The sequence below is a fragment of the Tyto alba genome, unplaced genomic scaffold, assembly GCF_018691265.1.
Source record: "Tyto alba isolate M040663 unplaced genomic scaffold, T.alba_DEE_v4.0 Super-Scaffold_5, whole genome shotgun sequence".
Taxonomy (NCBI): Eukaryota; Metazoa; Chordata; class Aves; order Strigiformes; family Tytonidae; genus Tyto; species Tyto alba.
The window spans coordinates 1159016-1178573 of NW_024881326.1; the positions used below are offsets into that span (position 1 = coordinate 1159016).

At 53.1% G+C, this 19558-nt stretch overlaps 1 protein-coding gene across 1 annotated transcript; it reads left to right on the plus strand.

The window, feature by feature from the left end:
• The first annotated feature begins 6677 nt into the window (after nucleotides 1-6677).
• LOC104361629 (endothelin receptor type B) lies at nucleotides 6678-19549 on the plus strand. Its single transcript, XM_032999469.2, has 8 exons — nucleotides 6678-6925; nucleotides 11363-11890; nucleotides 13523-13635; nucleotides 14130-14334; nucleotides 15046-15195; nucleotides 15967-16100; nucleotides 16770-16878; nucleotides 17818-19549. Exons 2-8 carry the CDS (start codon nucleotides 11441-11443, stop codon nucleotides 17965-17967), a joined length of 1311 nt encoding a protein of 436 aa, XP_032855360.2. The 5' UTR covers nucleotides 6678-6925; nucleotides 11363-11440; the 3' UTR covers nucleotides 17968-19549.
• The last annotated feature ends 9 nt before the right edge of the window (nucleotides 19550-19558 follow it).

Here is a 19558-nt window from a genome sequence, read left to right on the forward strand (position 1 = left end):
CCAGAGTGCGCAAATAGCCCAAAACTTGGTTGCCATTCACTTCATCGTGGGCTGATCTCTTCCATCATAACAGCACTCTCCTGGTTGCACTCATTTACAAGATCTTCCTACGCTCTAAGAAATCTGTGCTTTTCAGGTTTTACCTGTTAGCCCTTTCTCTTGTGATAGTCGAGTATCCATATGGTCAGGAAGAGGTTAAGTGGGAATAGGAAAGAGCAGAAGGCTGTTGAGGTAGTTGGCCACCAGCTGATCCAAAGCCTATGCTAAGAGGAACAAAGGGATGTAAGAAGATGAGCCTTGGACAAATCAGAGAGATGAATCAGGTACTTGAGACAGCTACACTTGGAACAAAAATGTGGTTTTTCTACACCTTGGCTTCCTGCATAGACAATAAATTGTAGAAGCCATTGAAGTTTAGCTGCAGAGGTAAGTTTTCACTAAGTTAAAAGCAGAAGCCACGTGCTCTTCCTTGTGATACGATAAGGCTGCAGTATCGCATTTCAACACAGATCTGTCTGTCTTCTCCACAAGCATGACTGAAGCATTACCAGGAGACACTGACAGATGGATGATGGTCTTCAGCAGGATCTCATCCAGATGCTGTCTCCAGGGCTGGATAGTATGTCTGATTTCCAAACGAAATCTTAACTCTAGGCTGCAAATCAATTGACAAGGTTTAAAGGTAGTGTGAAGATAAAGTATCAGTCTCCTTCTCGTCAATATATCAATGAGGAGTCAGTGTTTTTCTGAGCTATGGCTCCTCTGAGCTTGCCATGCACAAGACTAGCCGGTCTTGCCAAGCCACCTTCTGTGTTGCTTGCATGGAAATCAGTTAAGCACAAATGGCAGCAGAAAGCCAAATTAATTATACTTGGCATGTCATCCTTAAGATGAAAGTGCAGTCTGTGCAAGATGGATCCCATGTAGTGTTGTTTACCTGCACGATTCTGCGTTGCTGGTTGCTGCTGGATTGTACCGTGGCTTAATTCAGAAGGGTTTTCTTCATTCTGATAATCTAAGCGACCCTTAACATCAGCCTTGAAACGGAATTGTGTTTCAAGGACACTAGCTGACTGTACAAGAAGATTTCTATTTTCCTGGGGGGTCTCCAAAGGGGGCTGGAGCCGCCCTTTGTCTCCAGCAGAACAGAAAGGCCCATTCATCCCTCTGTCACGTGCAGGAACGTGACTGTCCCAGAATAGGGACAGGATACCTCCCCAGTGGGGTCAGGAGGAGAAGTGCCATGCGGACTCGTGTGCTCTGGGAAGAGAGCCAAGGAAAAGCTGCAGCCCTCCAAACAGGCCAAAGGGTTAAAGAGGCATCGGCCGATCCACCATGACTTTGGCCCTGGGAGGAGATGAGCTATTTGAGGTGCATGTTTCCTGCTCTTGCTGGGGAGTGTAAGTGTGCGGAGGGGCAGACTCGCTTAGGAATGGGGGGATGTCACCTCCTGATGCCCTTCAAAGACACCAGCTGGTGATGAACTTCTTGGCTCCCACCCTGGCCCAGACCTCGGTGTCACGGGCATCCACCGAGGCGCAGGAACGCTTCTCTGAAGCCCAGAGTCAACTCTGGGACACTTGTTTGCAAGTTGGAGACATCTGTGAGCATTACTGACCAAAACGGGGGGCAGGGGGGGCACCAGCTGACTGCCCCCGAAGCAAGCCCAGAGATGGGCTGTACCCATCCAGCCAGACCACTAACTGGCTTTTTTACCCTACGTTTCCAGCCTCGGAGGCTCATGTGGTCTGCCCCACGCTAAGATGAGATGGGCAAGGGAGGCTGAAGATGGAGAAAAGAAAGCAAAACGGCCAAGTCTAACCACTGTATGGCAATGTCAGCAAAGAAAGTGAGAAACAGGGTCCTCAAGCAGACTCCATAAGCAGCCTTCTCCTCCCAGGAAAGCATACAGCAACAGTTACAAATAAAACATTCAACTTAAAAATAAAAACAAAACAAGAAAACCAGATGCCTCGACACCTGCCCATCACCTGTGCTGCTTCTGGCACGCGAGCTGGTTGGAGCCAAGTGCTGCTGGCGACATGTCTGTCCATGTGCTGTCACATCTCCATCTGCAGAGCAGGCATGTGCCAAGACTTGAGAAGCCACAGAAAAATGGGGAGGGTGGCAGATCCCTAAGATGGACTCTCCAGTTTGGGATGCTTAGTAGGATGAAGAGAGAAGAGTCTGAATGGAGGTTTTGTTCTCAGCTCTTCTGAGTAACGAGTTGTCTCCAATAAACAAGAGTATGCAGTAAATCAGGACAGAACTTTTTCAGTAGATTATCCACAGCTCTGATTCACCAAATCTTCAAGGACTCATGGAAATGATTCAGTGGAGAAACAGAGATAATTTGCTTTCACACAGAGAAGGAAGAAAGTTGCCAAGCAACCAAGATAGACTATTTCTACCCTACTTACAAAACTTCATCACTGAGAAAAGCTAGGCTGGTCAAACTCTTATTGGCATCTTTGGCCAAATCTCAAGATGAGAGGGAGTCTAATCCATTCTTGTGTCTGGATCCAATCAGAAAAAAAGGCTGTAACAGGTTATATATATATTTATATATATATATATATAAAAGGGTATTTTATTGTGAACTTCTGCAGTTCTCCCATAAGTAGCAGAGGTCCTGCACAAATTCAGTCATGATCCCCGTGGAAAGGTCTGAAAATGGATAGCCCCAGATTTGAATGTGTTGGAGTAAATTCTAAACCAAGGCAAATGCAGCATCTCTTCTATCGTATTGCCTGGCAAATGCCAACAATAACGCTAGAAAGTTCTCTCTGGTAGAGGGTCATGGTCTGACCTTCATTAAGTCTTGAGATTAGAGGTCCTTTATTAATTTCAAGATCTGTTCCTCACTGATGTAGTTCTGCTTATGCTTCAGCACTAAGTTATTCTGTTCTTTTCTCAGTTCCTAGAGGAGGCTTGATCAATCTCTTCTGCTTTCTCACTTTACCTAATTTAAAGACTAAGATCCATATCGAGACCAGGACAAAGTTTCTCAGTCATTTAGAAGAGATTTACTTGCACATTTCACACTAATGAGGATTGCTTTGCTTGCGCCTCCAAGGTATCTTTGAAAAATTGAATTGTACAGGTTGGGTGGAATCCCCACCTTTTGCTGGGGGGTGGTTCATTGAGGTCACAGTCAAGTCAGGAGCCCTCCTTGGTGTTTGGTGGAGGATGGATGGACTGAGCTGATCCGAAGAGTCTCTGCAGGGAGAGTTTTGGAGCTAGCGCTGACTTTATGAACGCTCTGAATTTTGACATCTAACCCCCCTAATCCTTCTGACCAGGCAGGAAGGGGCCACCGCGCTCAGACGTTATGGCAGCCTGGCTGCATCTTCTCCCTGGAGAGCAACAAACTTGTCCCGCGAATGATGTGACAAACCCAACCTGGGCTCTTACCGGTTTCTGCTCCTCCCCCTACATGCTCCCATCACAGGAATGTCTGCCAGGTTTATTTCTGGGTGCAGACAGGCACGTACCCCTGCACTGACCGGCCAGCGGCGGGCTCCAGGCAGTGGCTGAGCTCTTCTTGCCTTCCCGTTACTGGTGGTACTGGTTGGGGTTTGCCCTCTCTGCTGTGCTGCTGGGAATGCAGTGGAAAACGCGTTATCGCAGGCGTGTCTGCCCTTTTGAAACCTTTGGTCAAAACTGAGACTAAATTCACTGGAAAGAAGGAAGCATTAGTGAAAGATAAATCTCGTTTCTTTAAAGAACAGACCAGAAATAACTATCGTAACCTCAGTCTGATCACTTGTAGTCTGGAAATTGCCAAGGTTTGAAAGCTTGGAACTACCCCAGATGTTGGTCAAAGAAACCAGATGCTACTCCAGGATCTTAGGAAGTCACAACCCCCCCCAGGACAAAGATGCTTGGGCAGCACTGGGAGAAGGGGATGCCTTCCTAACAGAGGGGCTCTTTCTTAGCTGAGGGGGCATCTGAGGGAGAACTTTATCGCCATGAGATGCAGAAAAAGAGAAAGCCCATGATTTTGGAGGCAAGAATGTAAAGTCTGAAGAGATCTCAAAAACAAAGGAAACTCAGCAGGAGAAATGTGCCCGGGTGTTTTACTGCTGCGAGTTAATCTATCCATTTCTCATGTTACCTTAACAATAGAACAGTCATAATTTCTTGCAAAATTCTCACTAAGAGGTTCAACTATTCTGTGTCATCAGGGTACTAAATGGTCAAAGATCTATGAAAACATATTTTAAGGTATAGTAACTGGAGATCAACAGTGACCAACAGCAGGGATTTCTGTGCGCCAAACACAGCAAATTGTTCTCATAAAGACACTGTGCAGGTGCCTGCTCAGCTCAGAAGCTTCCAGGGATCAGGGTAAGACACACCGGGGTCTAAACTCAGCAGCTTTGTGATTGTCGAGGAAGAAAAAATATTAACTGGGGCTTCAGGGGGGTTCTGCAAACCCCGGCAGGATATGGGCCTCTCCTTCGTTACGCTGCCCGATGCGTCGCTTCCCGGCATGAGCGCGGAGTTTGCGGCAAAGCACAGAAATGTTGTTTCCCGTGGAAACTTTTTAATCCCTAGGCTACGGATATCTCTGCCCGTGCGCAGCTTCGCAGCCAGCCCCAATCTCCCCAGCCTCAGGGTGATGGCAGTCATTCGTTTGCCTCCGAGTTTTGATGACTTGAAATTATTTGCCCGCCTTGTATTTGTCGTTGTCACGTCGCACAAGCTTACGGGGGCTGTAGGCGGTCAGACAAAATGAGCCCGTAGCACAGAAGTCTGTCTCCAGAAGTGGGTCGCAGCAGATTTGCTGCAAATGTCCTTCTACAGGATAATCAAGGACACAGGAGCACCTTTGCTTGGCTTTGTTGGGCTTTGAACTTACTAGGCTATTATTTAAAAAATATTATTTTTAAAAAATAATTTACTACACATGCTCCAAAGTTTAAAACGTTCAGTCCAGGGGTAAGGAAAAAGAGGAATAGAGTAGAAAGGAAGAAACGTTTTATCTGACATTTCCAACTGCAGGCATGCTTAATTGGCAATTACAGTTTGAAGACTGGTAAGCAAAAACATAGTAAGGAAAGAGATTAGACAAGACCGTGGCTTGAAGATAAATCAATATACAAATAACGTGATACGACTGAGAGGAGTTCAGAGATGGACAGCAAGGGTGAGCAGGGCTCTGAGATGGCTTTCTGCGAGAGGTCTGCGCTATTCCACCCCAGGGGCAGGACTTGGCACTTCCCTCTGTTGAACCTCACGAGGTTCCTGTCAGCCCAGTTCTCCAGCCCGTTGAGGTCCCCAAGGATGGCAGCGTGACCCTCGGTGTGGCAGAGAAACGTGACCTTGTTCCCCTTGAGATGCCTTCAATTTGGGAAGGAGTCTGAACCTGTTCTTTCTGCCCTCGTTTCGGGGCTAAAAGGGCAAAGAGATTCCCGCACCAGAGCGAAGGTGCCTTGACTTAGTATAGCCGCACCGTGCCAACATGTTTCTGAGCCATCCAGGACCCCAGAGCAAGGTGATTTGGCATTTTTTTTTTTTTTTTTTTTTTTAAACAAACAGCCCGCCACATACTAAGTAAATCTCCCATTCCTGAAAACGGCAAGGTTCAAAGCACGGTGAGGAAAGAGACTTTACTTTCCAAGCAGACGAGCCAAGGAGGTTGGGAGAGGCTTCATCCACAGGGAAGGAGACGGGCTGTGCAGCCCCCCCGTATTGTCTGCAGGTTCATATGGTTCGGAGGAAGACGGGAGGAGTGTCATGAAAGCACCGCTCGTGGTCTTCTGTTCAAAGGCAGGCGGGGAGCAGGGGGGAGGCTTTGAGCCAGGGCCGTGGCCGGAGACTGGCCCGGGCTGGGGGGAGACTGGTGTGACCCCACAGCAGCACTGGTTGCTTGTGTTCTGCCCTGTGTCTTGAGCAACCCCACGCTGCTCTTCGGGCTGTCCGGGAGGCTCAGAAACCACAGCACAATAAAACCAGAGCCGGCGCGTGAAAAGGCACTTCTTGTTGATGGGAGCATGGTCTGAAACCTGTTCCCAGCCTGCTTCACCTAGACCAGGGCTCGGGGGGACTGTGTTAGAGGGAAAAGTGTGGCTTGTCCTTCCTCAGCACCTCAAAAGGGCATTTCCACTTCCACCGGTCTAAGCTATTTGGTAACAGAAGAGCCCAGCCAGGCAGGTGGGAAGGGGATGGCCCCTTTGGGTGCCAAGTCACTTCCCCCCAGGTGAGACATCTTATACTCTCTCCTCTCCTGCTAGAGAGGTCCCCTCTGCCTTGCAGTGCTTGTCTTGCTCCTCACCATTTCCTCGGGAGCTGCAGGTGGAGCGGCTGGCTTTACACACCTGGGCAGAGGAAGGGTTTCATATCTCTTTTCTCCCCGAAGGCGGTGGGGGGCTGCAGCTTCCCTCGCCCAAGCAGAGCCACGGGGCTCCTCCGAGCCCACCGCTACGCCGTGCCGAGCCGGCAGCCTTCCCCCCCGGCTCCCTCCCTTCCCCCTCCAACTCTATTTGTTTATCATTTTCATCATCCTTCGCAGAGCTGCCCCGCGTTCCTCCCGCTTCGCCCTCCTCCTCCATCCCCGGCCCCGCGCTTTGCCCATTGGTCGCGGGGGCTGCGCTCGGGGGGAAGCCCCTGTGGTTTTCTATATAACCAACCGCTCCTTTCGGAGAGACCTCAGCAGGTCACGAGAGGGAAGAACCGTTTCCCCTGAGCACCAGCCCCCCCGCGCAAAAGCAAAAACGCCAGGAGCGACGAGGCTGCAGCTCTCCCGGGGCCTGCGGGACGTGCCCAGCTGCCCATGCGCTGGGAAGGAGCCGTGAGAGGGAGAGAAACTGATCCCAGGAGCATCTGAAGTTCGTGGTCTCGAGGAAGGTGGCGTAACTTCAGCGAAAAGCTTTGCCGTTCCGTGCGTTGACGTGCAAACAAAACGATTTCTTGCTGCAGGGTGAGTTTTTGCACGTTTTTTTCAGATTCACCGCCCCCCCCCCCCCCCCCCCCCAAGCTGCCCACCACGCTGGGGGAGGCGTTGAAGGGACCACAGTCCTGAGCAAGGTCCAACACGTGGGCAGGGAGAAGGTGCATGAGAAGAAATCCAGCACACCTCTGGGGAGAAGGTCCCTCTGCTTACGGACCGGGTTGGGTTCAGGTCGGGGAAGCAGCTGGGGATGTGGTGGTATCACCTGCCTTTCTCCCTCCTTCCCCCCCCCCCCCCCCCCCCAAGGCATTTTTGCTGCAAGAGATGTTTACCTACAGAAAAGGTCTGGTTTGAGCTTGGCGAGGTTAGGCTGGCTTGAGATGAGGATTCCACCTGGGATGTGGTCAGAGCTCCCCAGCAAGAGGAATCCTGAGCCCCACCCATCCCACACGTGGCACCTTTGGGAGAGGAGCAGGCTCTGCAGGGTTATGGCAAAGGTCTTCAGTCTCATCTCCTCCCTGGGAACTGTTCTCTCATGTCCATGCCGTGACCCCAGTGGTTTCAGCAGCGATTTGGGCTCAGCACAGCAAAAAAGGGCATTTCCACTTCCACCGGTCTAAGCTATTTGGTAACAGAAGAGCCCAGCCAGGCAGGTGGGAAGGGGACGGCCCCTCTGGGTGCCAAGTCACTTCCCCAGGTGATCAGCGACACGAGCAAAGCTCAGAGGATTTGGGGCCAAGCGGTGCTGGCTTTGGCTTCACAGCTGCTGGGCGCTGAACAAGCTTCTTGATGCTGCTGTGCCTCAGTTCCCCCCACAACTGGGAAAGTGTTATGCCTTCAAGCACTCTGAGATGCGAGAGGAAGCAGGGAGGGCAAGAAGTAAACGGGCTGTTGAACAGGAGAAAACAATGCTTCTCTTTTACTAAATTGCTGGATTTTAAGGCAAGACGAGGCGGGGAGAAGCGGGGTTTTTTCCTTCGGTGCTTTGAGGGATGGGCAGGATCCAGCGAGCCGTGTCCTGTGATACTCACATGAGCTTTTCTGCCAAATACCCAGGGGCTGGACGGTCACACCAAGCTCTGCAGTCCCGCGGTGGTGGGAGCAGATGAGAGCAGCCCGCTGCTGCAGAGGGCCCGGGACACGGCTTTTTGGGGATGCTCGGGGCAGCTGGGGGGCAGACGCTTGTCTGCTCCGTCCAAAGCTGCTCCCTGGGAGCTGCCCAGACCCTTAAGGATCCCAGGCAGGAATTCTGAGCTGGGTCTGCCCTCTCCTGCCAGCCGCAATCCTGTGAACACAGCGGGGAGGAGAAGAGGGTGCTGGTCAGGGCAGCCACCCATCAGAGCTGCCCCTGCCGTAGCCTGGGGCAGGACAGAGCTGAGGACCTTATCAAGGGTGCCAGCTCAAGTCCCTGTACCAAGCCAGAGCGGGGATTTGCACCCAGGTCTCCAACGAGTCGGGTTTGTGCTCCTTCGGGTTATTTATCCATTCTCTCCCTTCCTTTCTTCTCCGCCTCTTCCCGACGTAGCCCAGCACCTGAGCAGGAGTCACAGCTGAGAAAAACAGCAAAACAGGTCAGAACAAAGTCCGCCTTGGTCAGCTGCCTCCAGGACAGCAGTTAGAGCCGATGCTTAGGTGAATTTGGGGAAGAAGATGGTGTCGGAGAAGTTTCTCCAGTCAAACGGTCCCAGATTTGTCAATCGGCCGATTAGGGATGTGCTGAGACCAAGGAGGGTACCAGGACTTTCGTAGCCACCAAGGACCAAGACTGTTCCTGCAAGCAGGGGGGAACATTCCTCTCCACACACCGACTGGTGACAATTCTGTGAGTCCTCAGCTGTGACCAATGCATCTCCAAAGGGTCTTTTGTGGAAGGACGCTCCTCCTTGCCCAGGCTCCTTAATAACCAGCTATTTTGGTGCATAGCTCAGTCCCTTCCCATAGTATTTTATACTGGTTAGCTAAGGGGACAAGCTGGCATCCCAGCATCCCCCTCCTCAGGGAATTTGCTCTGCCCGTGCGGGAAGGATGGTGTGGGCTGGGGGTTTCCCCAGTTTGCAGATCACAGACACCTGCAGGCATCCCCCTATGATGGGATAGCTACGTACCTCTGGGAGCAGGGTGCTTATAGGCCACATACAGGATGTTTCCCAACCATCATATGGAGCTTCTTCTCTAAATGCTCTTCAAATTATTGAAAACAGCTCTTTTTTTTATTATTATTTATTTATTTATTTTAATTTTTTTTTTTTAGCCAGAGGCAGGCAGATAACTTTGTAGTGCCTGTTCTGGCTCACACCGATGCAGCTTATCTGCAAGATAAGTTTACAAAGTTGTTTGAGTCTGCACAGATTAAAGGCACAGAGAACACACAAGATTGCTAAACACCAGGCATGAATATTTTAGCAGATAGAAGCATGCTCATAGTGAGCTGAAAAGTGATGAGAGTTTTAACTTTCCTGTAGTGAAACCATATCTAAGGTGCTGTTATAAGGATTTAAACTAGAAAAGAAAAATCTTTAATTAAAATGTGGTTGTTTTAACAGAACTGAAAACTTAACTCTCTGGTTCGTGAGGTCTAAACTGTGACTGAAGGGATTTGGTTATTTTATTGCCTACTTCTGTTTGACGTGTAACTGGGAATAAATTTTAGGCTTCCTTCTAACGTTGCTTGTTTACAATTTGAAGTACTAAGGACCCGACCGAAGGACATAAAAGGGTCAGGAGGGGCTAAGCCTGATTTAGATTTTTCTGGCAAGAGCAGTAGGGTGAAACTGAGGAAAGGGTAGTTCTGGCTAGGCTGGTTCGTTGGGAAAGAGTCCAACTTCATGCTGATTATGCTTGGAGTCTTCCAGACAAGCAGAAAGGCACAGGCATTTGTACAAAGCCTGGCCTGAGCGCCTGACACAGGAGGAACGCCGAGCTGAGCCTGGAGAAGCTGTGGTTGTACCTGGGAGGATTCGTGGGTGGCTTGGCCATGCCGCCCCGGAGTGGGAACAGCGTGCTCCCACCGTAGACGCTTCGCTGGTCCTGGGGTCCCCCGAGTCCTGGGCAGGGGAGACTGAGCCACAAGCCAGAGAGCCTTGGCTGCACGGTCCTGGGGAGCAGATCCCCGGGGTGCAGCTGGTTTGGGCTCGGATCCCAGCTCTGCCTGGTGGAGTCAGAGTGGAGGCTGAAGTCCCCTCTCTAATCCCAGGCGGGCACCCCGATCCCTGCCTAACTGGCTCCTCCGGAGCAGAGCACATCCCACGGAAGCTCCAAAAGGCTCCTGCTTCTAGTCTAGGCGCAGCAATTTCTCCTCCCTTCGAAGCTGTAAAGTCTCACAGTTTGAGAAACTTGTTCTTCAGCCACTCTAGCCAGCATATCCAAAGTCTGTCCCTGTCTGGGGCACAGGCAGTGCTGGCAGGGTGCTGACAGCTTCCACTCCCTCTCTGGGCTCCCTTCCCACTGGTGGCCGTATCTGGGTCGTCCAGAAGCCCCTTCCACAAATTCCCATCACGCCAGGACCGTGCTACAGCCATCCTCAGCTTCCTCATGTGGCTGTGGAGCAGCGGTGGAGCTAGTCCTGCCTGAAAGCATTGTCTGAGCTTTGCAAAGCAGAACCCACTCGGGTGATATTTATTAGTAGTGCTCCAGCCTTGGGGAGCTTGAGAGACCTTTTACTGTGCTGAGCAGTCAAGACTGCAAAGAGCACAAGGAGATTTATATCCCTGAGTACTGAGTTGAATGGGCACAGTGGATTTGGAAGGGAAGTGGTTCAATTAACAACAATAAGGATGGGGAAGGAGAGGCTGTACTGCTCGCACATAAATTGGATTAAGATGTCGGGTATCAGTACGACATTTCTGGAAAAACCCTTGTAGTGTTTTCCCATCATGGTTTCCAGAAAGACTGTGCTGAGCCTCTTCACTTCCCACTGAAAGATGGCATGTGGCAGCCCAGGGCAGCTGGTGAAGAGTGGCTCCAGTTATCCCACAGCACACACTGGAAGAAGAGAGCTGCTGGTCCTGTGGACCCCGAGAGGGGGTTTGCAGAGCCGCCCAGATGTGCAGGTGGTGACAGGGCAGGTGCCCCAAAACTGCTACTTCAAACGGGAACTAAACGAGAAGCGTGGGGCGGGCATAAAAGAAAAGTCAGGTTTGCCGCGTGGGCAGCAATACCGAGTTCAGAAGGTGCACGCCTATTTGAGGAAAGGCAGGAGCCCTCATTTGCTGGAATACTGTGTAAGAGCAACTACAGACTGTTTGTTTTCCTTTTAGTTAGTTTTACCGGCCAGGCACGTTTAATTTTAGCAGCAGAGACTCCCGCCCCCAGGGGTCAGCTGCTTTGACCAGATGGGATCTAATCTGGCGTTATTTCTGATCACTGTGATGACAGATTTTCTCCAGCAATTCCTTGCATTCAGCCTCGTCTTGCTCCTCCTCCCTCCGCTAACTAAATTCTCTCCCTCGTCCCTTTCTCCATCTGCAGACCCGAGCAAGACCCGAGCCAGGGCGTCCCACGAGCACTCCGAGGACTCCTGCAGCCAGCTTTGCCGATCGGTCCTCCATGGCGAGAATCCCAGCTCCCACCACTCTGGCCATTTTCCTGACTTGCCTCTTCTCCGGGGCACGCAGCCAGACCCCAAGGGCTTTCCAGGAGAGCACCGTCCCCTTTGAGGTGCTCAGCCAGGAGCAGGCTTACAGCCTGGTCCAGCCAAGCCTGGTCCGGGATGCCAAGCTGTCAAACCACTCGGACAACCCCGCCAGGAGCACCAGCTCCGAGCCCCCCCTGCTCCCCGTGTGCCTGAAGCCTGCAGATATCAGACACGTCTTCAAGTACATCAACACCATCGTGTCCTGCACCATCTTCATAGTAGGGATCATCGGGAACTCCACGCTCCTGAGGATCATTTACAAGAACAAGTGCATGAGGAATGGGCCAAACGTCCTCATCGCTAGCTTGGCGCTCGGAGACCTTCTCTACATTCTCATTGCTCTGCCCGTCAACGTATATAAGGTAGGGGCCAGGCGGCACGAGCGCTGCGGCAGCCTGGCGATGGCAGGGGAGCTGTCTGCTCCCACCTGCCTCCGAGCCCTGGGGAATATCTATCCTCTGCTCTCTGTTGCAGGCTCCTTCTTTGCAAGGGAGAGGGGGAGGGTGTTTCTGTTCTCCGAAGGGTGAGGAAACCGCGAACAGACCAAGAACTCCGAGTACCTTCCTGGGAAAGCAGAGGTGCTCTCATCTACAGCTGTGTGATGCGCACACAGGCAAGCACGCAGCCTTCCAGATCTTTTAAATCTCATCTAAAATCACAAGAAAATAATTGCTTGCAGGCTCCTGACATTGCAACACAATGTTTGTTTCAGCTGAGCAAAAATTATTGCTCTTGTGCGCTGGGGACACTTGTCCCAGCACAGTTCAGTTAATCGGCCTTAAACAAATATCTTTCTTATTCTAGCTAAATATGAAGACTTATCCAGGAACAAGGAAGAGGGTTGTGTTATAAAACAGGGGCTTCTTTCAGAGACGCTGTCCCCAAAACCAGGGAGAAGAGGCACAACAAATAACGAGGGGAACCTGAGCTCTGCGTGGTGCAGGGGGGCAGAGCGGGCCGGGCAGATGCAGGCAGTAGATCTGAGACCCCAGTTAAGAGCAGAAGGTGTGTGCTGGCTCCCTGCTCTGGCCACATCTACGCTGACATTTCCTGACTGGTGTTCAGGATTTCCCTAGGCCACCTGAGCAACCCCGCTCCTTTCTGCCCCTCTGGCTTCCAGCCACCTCCCGGAGGGGAAATTGTTGCTCGCTTGAGAAGCCCAAACTGACCACGAGCAACCTGGTCCCAAGAGTAGCCCAGTTCCCTCGTGGTGTGTCCCGGCAAGATGCGACGGGTGGATTCCCTGGCTTTTCAGACCAACGAAAGGGTAGGGCTGATTGGCTGCCTTCACCCGAGACCCTGATTTTCAGGAGAGCTTTTGGATCGATTTGTCTCGCTGCTGAGGCCAAAGAGCTTGCACGAGGGCTGGTTCTGAGTAGGGGGTAACCTTAGGATGGGCTCCAGGTGTCATGGAGATAGAAGGGTTGTGAGCCCAGGCGCACTCTCAGCCTTGCGAGTGGTCTGGATTCCTCCTGTATTCAGGGCATCTTGTCCACACCGATGCTCTCTGCTCACCCCAGCTGAGTCTGGGGCCACAGTCTATGTGTTCTACAAGTGTGGTAGAAGGTCAGAGCATGGTGAGGGCTTAGGACTGTTTGGCTTTGAAAGCCACCTGAAAGAAGCTGTCCTTGCTGGATGTTGGCCGTTTCAGAGAATGACACCCATTTCCCCTCTGAAAGTGACCCAAAGCCCATCGCGGCGTTGAAGGATTCAGATCCACTCAAACCCACCCAGAGTCCGGAGTCGGGACCTGGTGTCTGGATCAGCCTTCCATCTATGTGCCAACTCATTCTCCCCTGGGGAAACGACCCGTTCCCAGTACAGCACAAAATACAGGAGAGCTCACACTGCGTAATCCCAGCGGGGGGTAACCTCAGAGTGCTTCCAGCCGCTCTTGGTGGGCTTCTCACACCTCGTGGGGACCCACCTGCTATGACGGGAAGCTGGACACGCTTTCCCGAAGCGGCCTGTTGACCCTGTGGTTCCTCCCCCAGCTCCTGGCAAAGGACTGGCCCTTTGGCGTGCAGGTGTGCAAGCTGGTCCCCTTCATCCAGAAGGCTTCAGTGGGCATCACGGTCCTCAGCCTTTGTGCTCTCAGCATCGACAGGTAAGAGCTTCTCCAGCTGCACTGCCCAGCCTGACCCGTATTGGACTATCGCGCGTCCCCTCCTTGTAACCAAAAGGCAGCCTGCGGGGCGGCTCGGTCCCCGGCCGAATTCGGAGCTGGGGACAGCGTGCTGTCACGTAGAGTTGAAATCCAACGGGAACTGGCTCTGGTGACAGAGCTTAAATCCTGCTGGAGAAGGTCGAGGGGAGGATGATGATGTGCTGGAACGACGGCTTGGGGTGGTGGGGAAGGATGGCACCTCCCCGGAGGCAAGCTGACGTTGGCCAAGGGTATCTACCGTCACGCTCATCCATTGAGCCCCTGTTTCTGATCCTTCCCATTCCAGTGAAGTGGAAGGTTCAGGGGTGCGGGAGGAAGGTGTAAGGGAAAGGGCGCTTGGGGACAACTCTAACCTGCACCTTCTCAGTCCCTTCCTGACGGTTGCTTTTCTCACTCCGACCTGCTCCCGCTGCGTCCCCCCGCACGTTGGGCAGGTACCGAGCAGTGGCGTCCTGGAGCCGGATCCAGGGGATAGGAATCCCCATGTGGAAGGCAGTGGAGGTGATGCTGATCTGGGTGGTGGCGATTGTGCTCGCCGTCCCCGAAGCTGTCGCCTTCGACATGGTGGAGCTCAGCTACTGGGAGCGGCACCTGTGGGTCTGCATGCTTGCCTCCGAACAGAAATCCAGCTTCATGATGGTATGTGCTCCATCCCCACCCCAGCTGCAGCGCGAGGGAGGCACAGGCGACCAGGGCATCCCCCCTCCTTGATTAGAGGGTTAGATGCTTCTGTAAATGGCTTCTTCTGGCCATTGGGGTGAACACAGGGAGAGCAGTATCAGCCAAAGCACAGAAGACCCAGCATTGTAGTGACACGGGGCAGACTTGCTTTGAATGTGGGGCCAGAAAATAGGCAGCGGGTCCTTAAGCTGTGTCGGGTCTTCAACGTCCACCTCGGGAGGTTGTGACACATCTTGGGAAGCTTCAGACCCTGCTGTGCTGTCCCAGCGGGGCAAAGAGCACCTCCACAACCTGTCTGCATGGGTAACCTTTATCATGGGGTCAGTTAAGGGTGAGTGAGGGAATGAAGACCCTTAGAAAGCATCAGAACTGCTCCACGGCGGCTACCAAATAAGCTCCTTGCAACTATTTCTTGCACAAGAGTGCTAGATTGGACTGGCAGCCAGATGTGAACCAGCCTTTACTTCTTTAGGTTAAACACGGGCACCAGCCTCAGGGGGAAGATAACCCCGTGTGCACTTAGCACAGGAGCTGTTACCCCCTCACACATCACAAGTGTTTGATACAGGCCAGCGCCGGTGTCAGGGACCGGGTCAGTTCATGTCCCAGTTTGCCCCCCCACACACACACCTCGCCCCAGTTTCCAGTTGTTTTTTCTTTTATATGCAGTTCTACCGTGACGTGAAGGACTGGTGGCTTTTCGGCTTCTATTTCTGCCTCCCCTTGGTATGCACTGGCATCTTCTACACCCTCATGTCCTGCGAGATGTTGAGCAAGAGAAATGGCATGAGAATCGCTCTGAATGACCACATGAAACGGGTAAGAAAACCAGGAAGGCAGGAACTCTGATATTTCCCAAAGAGGAAAGACTGCTGTCGAAGGGGAGAACATGCATCTGTCCCTGTAAAGGACACGGATGAGCTGACATAGCCTCACAGTGGTCAGTGGATATTGGCAGAGTGATGCAGATGCATGGATTAAACCAGGGAGATGGGCCTTCAGCTCTACAGTCTCCAGGCTAGGGACTACCCAAACCACTAGCCTTATGGCCACGGACCAGCTTGATTTCCCATTTCTCATGGTCATTTATCTTTGGCTGTGCCGTGCCAGCCCGGGTCACACCAAACTGGACCAAATGCTCAACGTGCCAGATCACAGACAAAGGGTGCAGGGAAATGAATAGTTTGCTGTCGCCTCCCGCACTTTGCAGAATGATGCCTTGAGGCAGACCAGCTGGTTGTGACAATAACACGGTGTGAAGGTTGGATGGAGGAGGTCCCCATGTCGTCCCTGGGGGCACCAGCCCAGCAAAATCACCAGGAGCAAAGGTGGGAAGGGGCGTGAAGGAGTCTGGTCCGTACTGTGCTGCTGGTACCCGGACCCTTTCTGCAGCCTGGATCTCAGAGTCCTCCTCACCATTCAAGATTTGGGACCTGCAGGTTGTGCTTTGGACCCAAAAGGGATGCCCGGCCGCCGTCAGATTACAGAAATTACTTGAAGGGCCCTTGCTCAGCATGGGGAGATGGTGCTTTGCTCCACCCAGTGCTCAGCCAGCCCAGCCCTCCTCTCCTGCCCACCTTCTCTTCGCAGCGCCGGGAGGTGGCCAAGACCGTGTTCTGCCTCGTGGTGGTTTTTGCGCTCTGCTGGCTGCCGCTCCACCTCAGCCGCATCCTCAAAAAGACCATCTATGACCAGACGGACCCCAACAGATGTGAACTGCTCAGGTAGGGGCATCAGCAGGAGGGCAGGGTGCTGGGCCCCCCCACCACCACCACCCCGCGGGCACCGGCAGAGCCTCTGCTGGGCTCATTGCTGGCTGACGGAGCTGCCTTCCAAACTCCTTGTTTCAGTCGCTCCTTTCTAGACGGCGTTGATCTCCTGACAGGCACAGAGGAAGGGTGTGGGGGGACCATAAGAAGGGAAAAAAAATTCAATTTTGAAATGTCTCCATAAATCTATGGGTTAAAGAGGTCTGCTGGGCAGAGAAACTTTCCCTGCAGGGCTAAAGGAACTGCAGCACCTCTGAGGGCTGTGCACGCTTTCTGCCACGTTACAGGTGCCTGTCTTCCCCTCCCCTCTTCACCCACAACACTAAAATCCAGTTCAGGCCAGCCAGTGCTACTGCGCTTGAGTTTGAGAACATCAGAGTGACCAGGGGAAATCAGATCTGATGCTCTTGGTCTCCTCGGGAAATGCTCCTCGCAAGGAAAAGTGTTGGGCGATTGCCCAACCGCGGGAGGGACTGCTTCGTGCTCACCTCGATGTTCCCAGGCACTGGCCCTCCGTGGAAGCGGGTTCCCAGGCCAGGCAGTCGCCAGGAATTTTGGAAACCCTCCCTCAGTTCTCCGTGAGCTTCTAACACGCCCACCCGCTTCTCTCCCCTCGCGCCTCAGTTTCCTCCTAGTGATGGATTACTTCGGGATCAACATGGCCTCCCTCAACTCCTGCATCAACCCTGTGGCTCTCTACTTCGTCAGCCGGAAATTCAAGAACTGCTTCCAGGTAGGGTTGATCCCTCCAGAGCTCCTGGCTAGGGTGACCGTTCCCAGACACCGGTCCCAGGGGCACAAGCTCCCGCGGAGCGGGCACGGCGCGGCCAGAGGCAGCCCCATCGCGGTGGGTTTCTGCGCTCACGAGGTGGGGGGAAAAGTGGGGAGTGGTTTGGCAAACACACCCAGCAAACAGCAGCACAGACAGCTCCGGATCTTGCAGCTCCCGATCCCAAACAAATGCCCCACCAGGGACACGCTGGGCCGGGCGGCAGCCCACGGGATTCCCCTATTTGCTCATGTATTGATCATATTTCTCCTCCCCAATTTTCCCCCTGCTACGTGCCTCTCTTCCCAGCTCCAGGTACACCAGAGCTCCCTGCCCCGCTGCGGGGAGGCTTTTGCCAGCAAGAGATCGAGGACAAGCTAAAAAAGTCTCCATTGTTCTAGATCAGAAGCATCCACACAAACCGTTAGACAAAGGACTGGGGCTGCTTTAAAATTCAAGCCCAAGTTATTTGGAGATTATCTTCAGGAGCAGCAGAGCCCTGAGAAAAGAAGGGGAGGGAATGGGATGAGATGGGATGGGATGGGATGGGATGAGATGGGATGGAATGGGAAGGGATGGGAGTCACTTCCCAGCTGCTGTGGCAAAAAGAAGAGGTGAGCCCAGCTAAGCATTGCCTGTATTTTCTGTCCCCCAAGGACAACCACAACTGCAAAAGGTACCCAGGATTTCAGTATCTTTATTTCCGAACCACACCAGCCCTATCCTGGAAAACCTGCCCCCAGCAGGTCGGCGGGACAGCAAGGCTCACAAGTGCAGGCTGCGATTTCCAGCCTGGCGCTGTGCAGATTGACTTGCCAACATCAGTAAGGGAATATTTCCACCTCTTTTCCCCTGTAGCCCTCCCCTTGTAACCTCCCTCCCCACCCTCCTGTCTCCTCGCAGTCCTGCCTGTGCTGCTGGTGCCAGAGACCGGCTCTGAGCATCACGCCAACGGATGAGAAGGGCTCTGTTGGGAAGTGGAAAGCCAACGGGCAGGAGCTTGGGTTGGACCGGAGCAGCTCCCGTTTGAGTAACAAGTACAGCTCTTCCTAAAGCCATGCCACGGCGGGGCCGAGAGGAGAAGACGCTGTGCCAAGGCGGCAGGACCCCCCCGTTTCTCTCGCCCGGCCGTTGCCTGGCTGGGCCTGAATCGTTTTTTTTTTTTTTTTTTGCCTTCGTGTCGTAACCCACCTGGGAGGAGCTGCAGCACATCACAGCCCCCCGGGGACTAGCTCTGAACACAGCCTCTGAACCACGCCGGTCGTCCTCTGGAGGAGGGGGGAGTCAGATCCTTGCAGGATTTTTCATTTCCTCACGGGAAACCCAAGCGACTTACAGCTGTTTGTCTCAGGTGGAGACGTGGGGCGGGGAGATGTGTGTGAAAAGGGAGGGAAGCTTCGAGATGGATGTGGGATGAGGAGGAGAGGGAGAGGACCGCGAGCGACAATTTCCAGCTGAAAAAGCCGAAGAAAAGCTTCGGTGACGTCCCTTATGACCTCCCCCTGTTGCTGGGACAGTTTGTCCCTGGGCAGAGAGCCGGGATAAGATCCAGGCACCGTGTATGGCTGGTAGAGAATCGATGGTGTGAAATTTCTTCCTGTTCCTGGTAGGGAGAGATGGGTGGTAACCTGGCTTCCTTACGTCACCAACCTGACCAGGGGAGCCCTAAAAGCCCCCCTCCCCCTTCACCTCTTCCTGGGAAATCTGCCCCAGGCTCCCCACCCAGGGATGATGCTCACCCCACCCGCGTACGGCGCAAGAACCGTGACTGTGTGTGACGGCACAGCTTAGGGGACCAGATATCCTTGGCAGGAACTAGTGGCAGCATCCAGCCAAACCATCAGCTCCAGCTTCCCCCTCCCCAAGGGACAGGGCCAGCCAGGTGAGCTCCCGGCTAGTAGCCCGGGGGGCTGTTGCCAGCCCGAGGGGCTGTCCTCCCAGGGAAGAGTTTGTAAGCCCAGGAAAGGGAAAGCAGAGATGGCTCAAATCCGGATGGGACCAAGGAACCAGCCCTCGCTTTTCCAACCTGGAAGCAGCTGATTCTCCACCTGACGTGGGATGCAAAGGAGAGGATCCGGGAGATGTGCTCTTCCAGAAGAGCATCCAGCCTTGGTCCGTGGTCTTTTGCAGCTGGCAGGGCCACGGCCCCCTTCAGCTGTGGGCTCCTGGGCGGGGGGATCGCCTGCCAGACCACAGCTCGGAAGGGAAAAGAGGGCTGCCCTGCCTTTCGATGCCCGCCGCTGAGCTTCCCCTTCCCACGGAGGCTGAGCACCGACGGCGCAGCAGGGCTGGACCCACGCGTGCCCCGGCCACGGCCCCGTGACACCAAGGCTTGTGGCGTTTTAAGGGGGACGGAGATGCTCATCCTCGTGGTCAAACCAAGGTGGGAAAGGCAACGGGGAAAGGTCTGACCTCAGCAGAAAGAGCCGCTGGAGCTAACCGAAATACGGCAAAGAGCTTTCACAAATTTACTCTTTAAAGTAATTAATCCCCGAGGGCTTCTCCAGCATGTTTTTCTAAAAAATCATGCTTGCCTCTCTCGCCAAAACTTTAAGAAAACCTAGATGAAAAAGTTTTAGTTAATAAGTTTTTGATTATTTTTCTGTTGTTTTTTTCTTCTCTCTCTTTCTTTCTTCTTTACCCT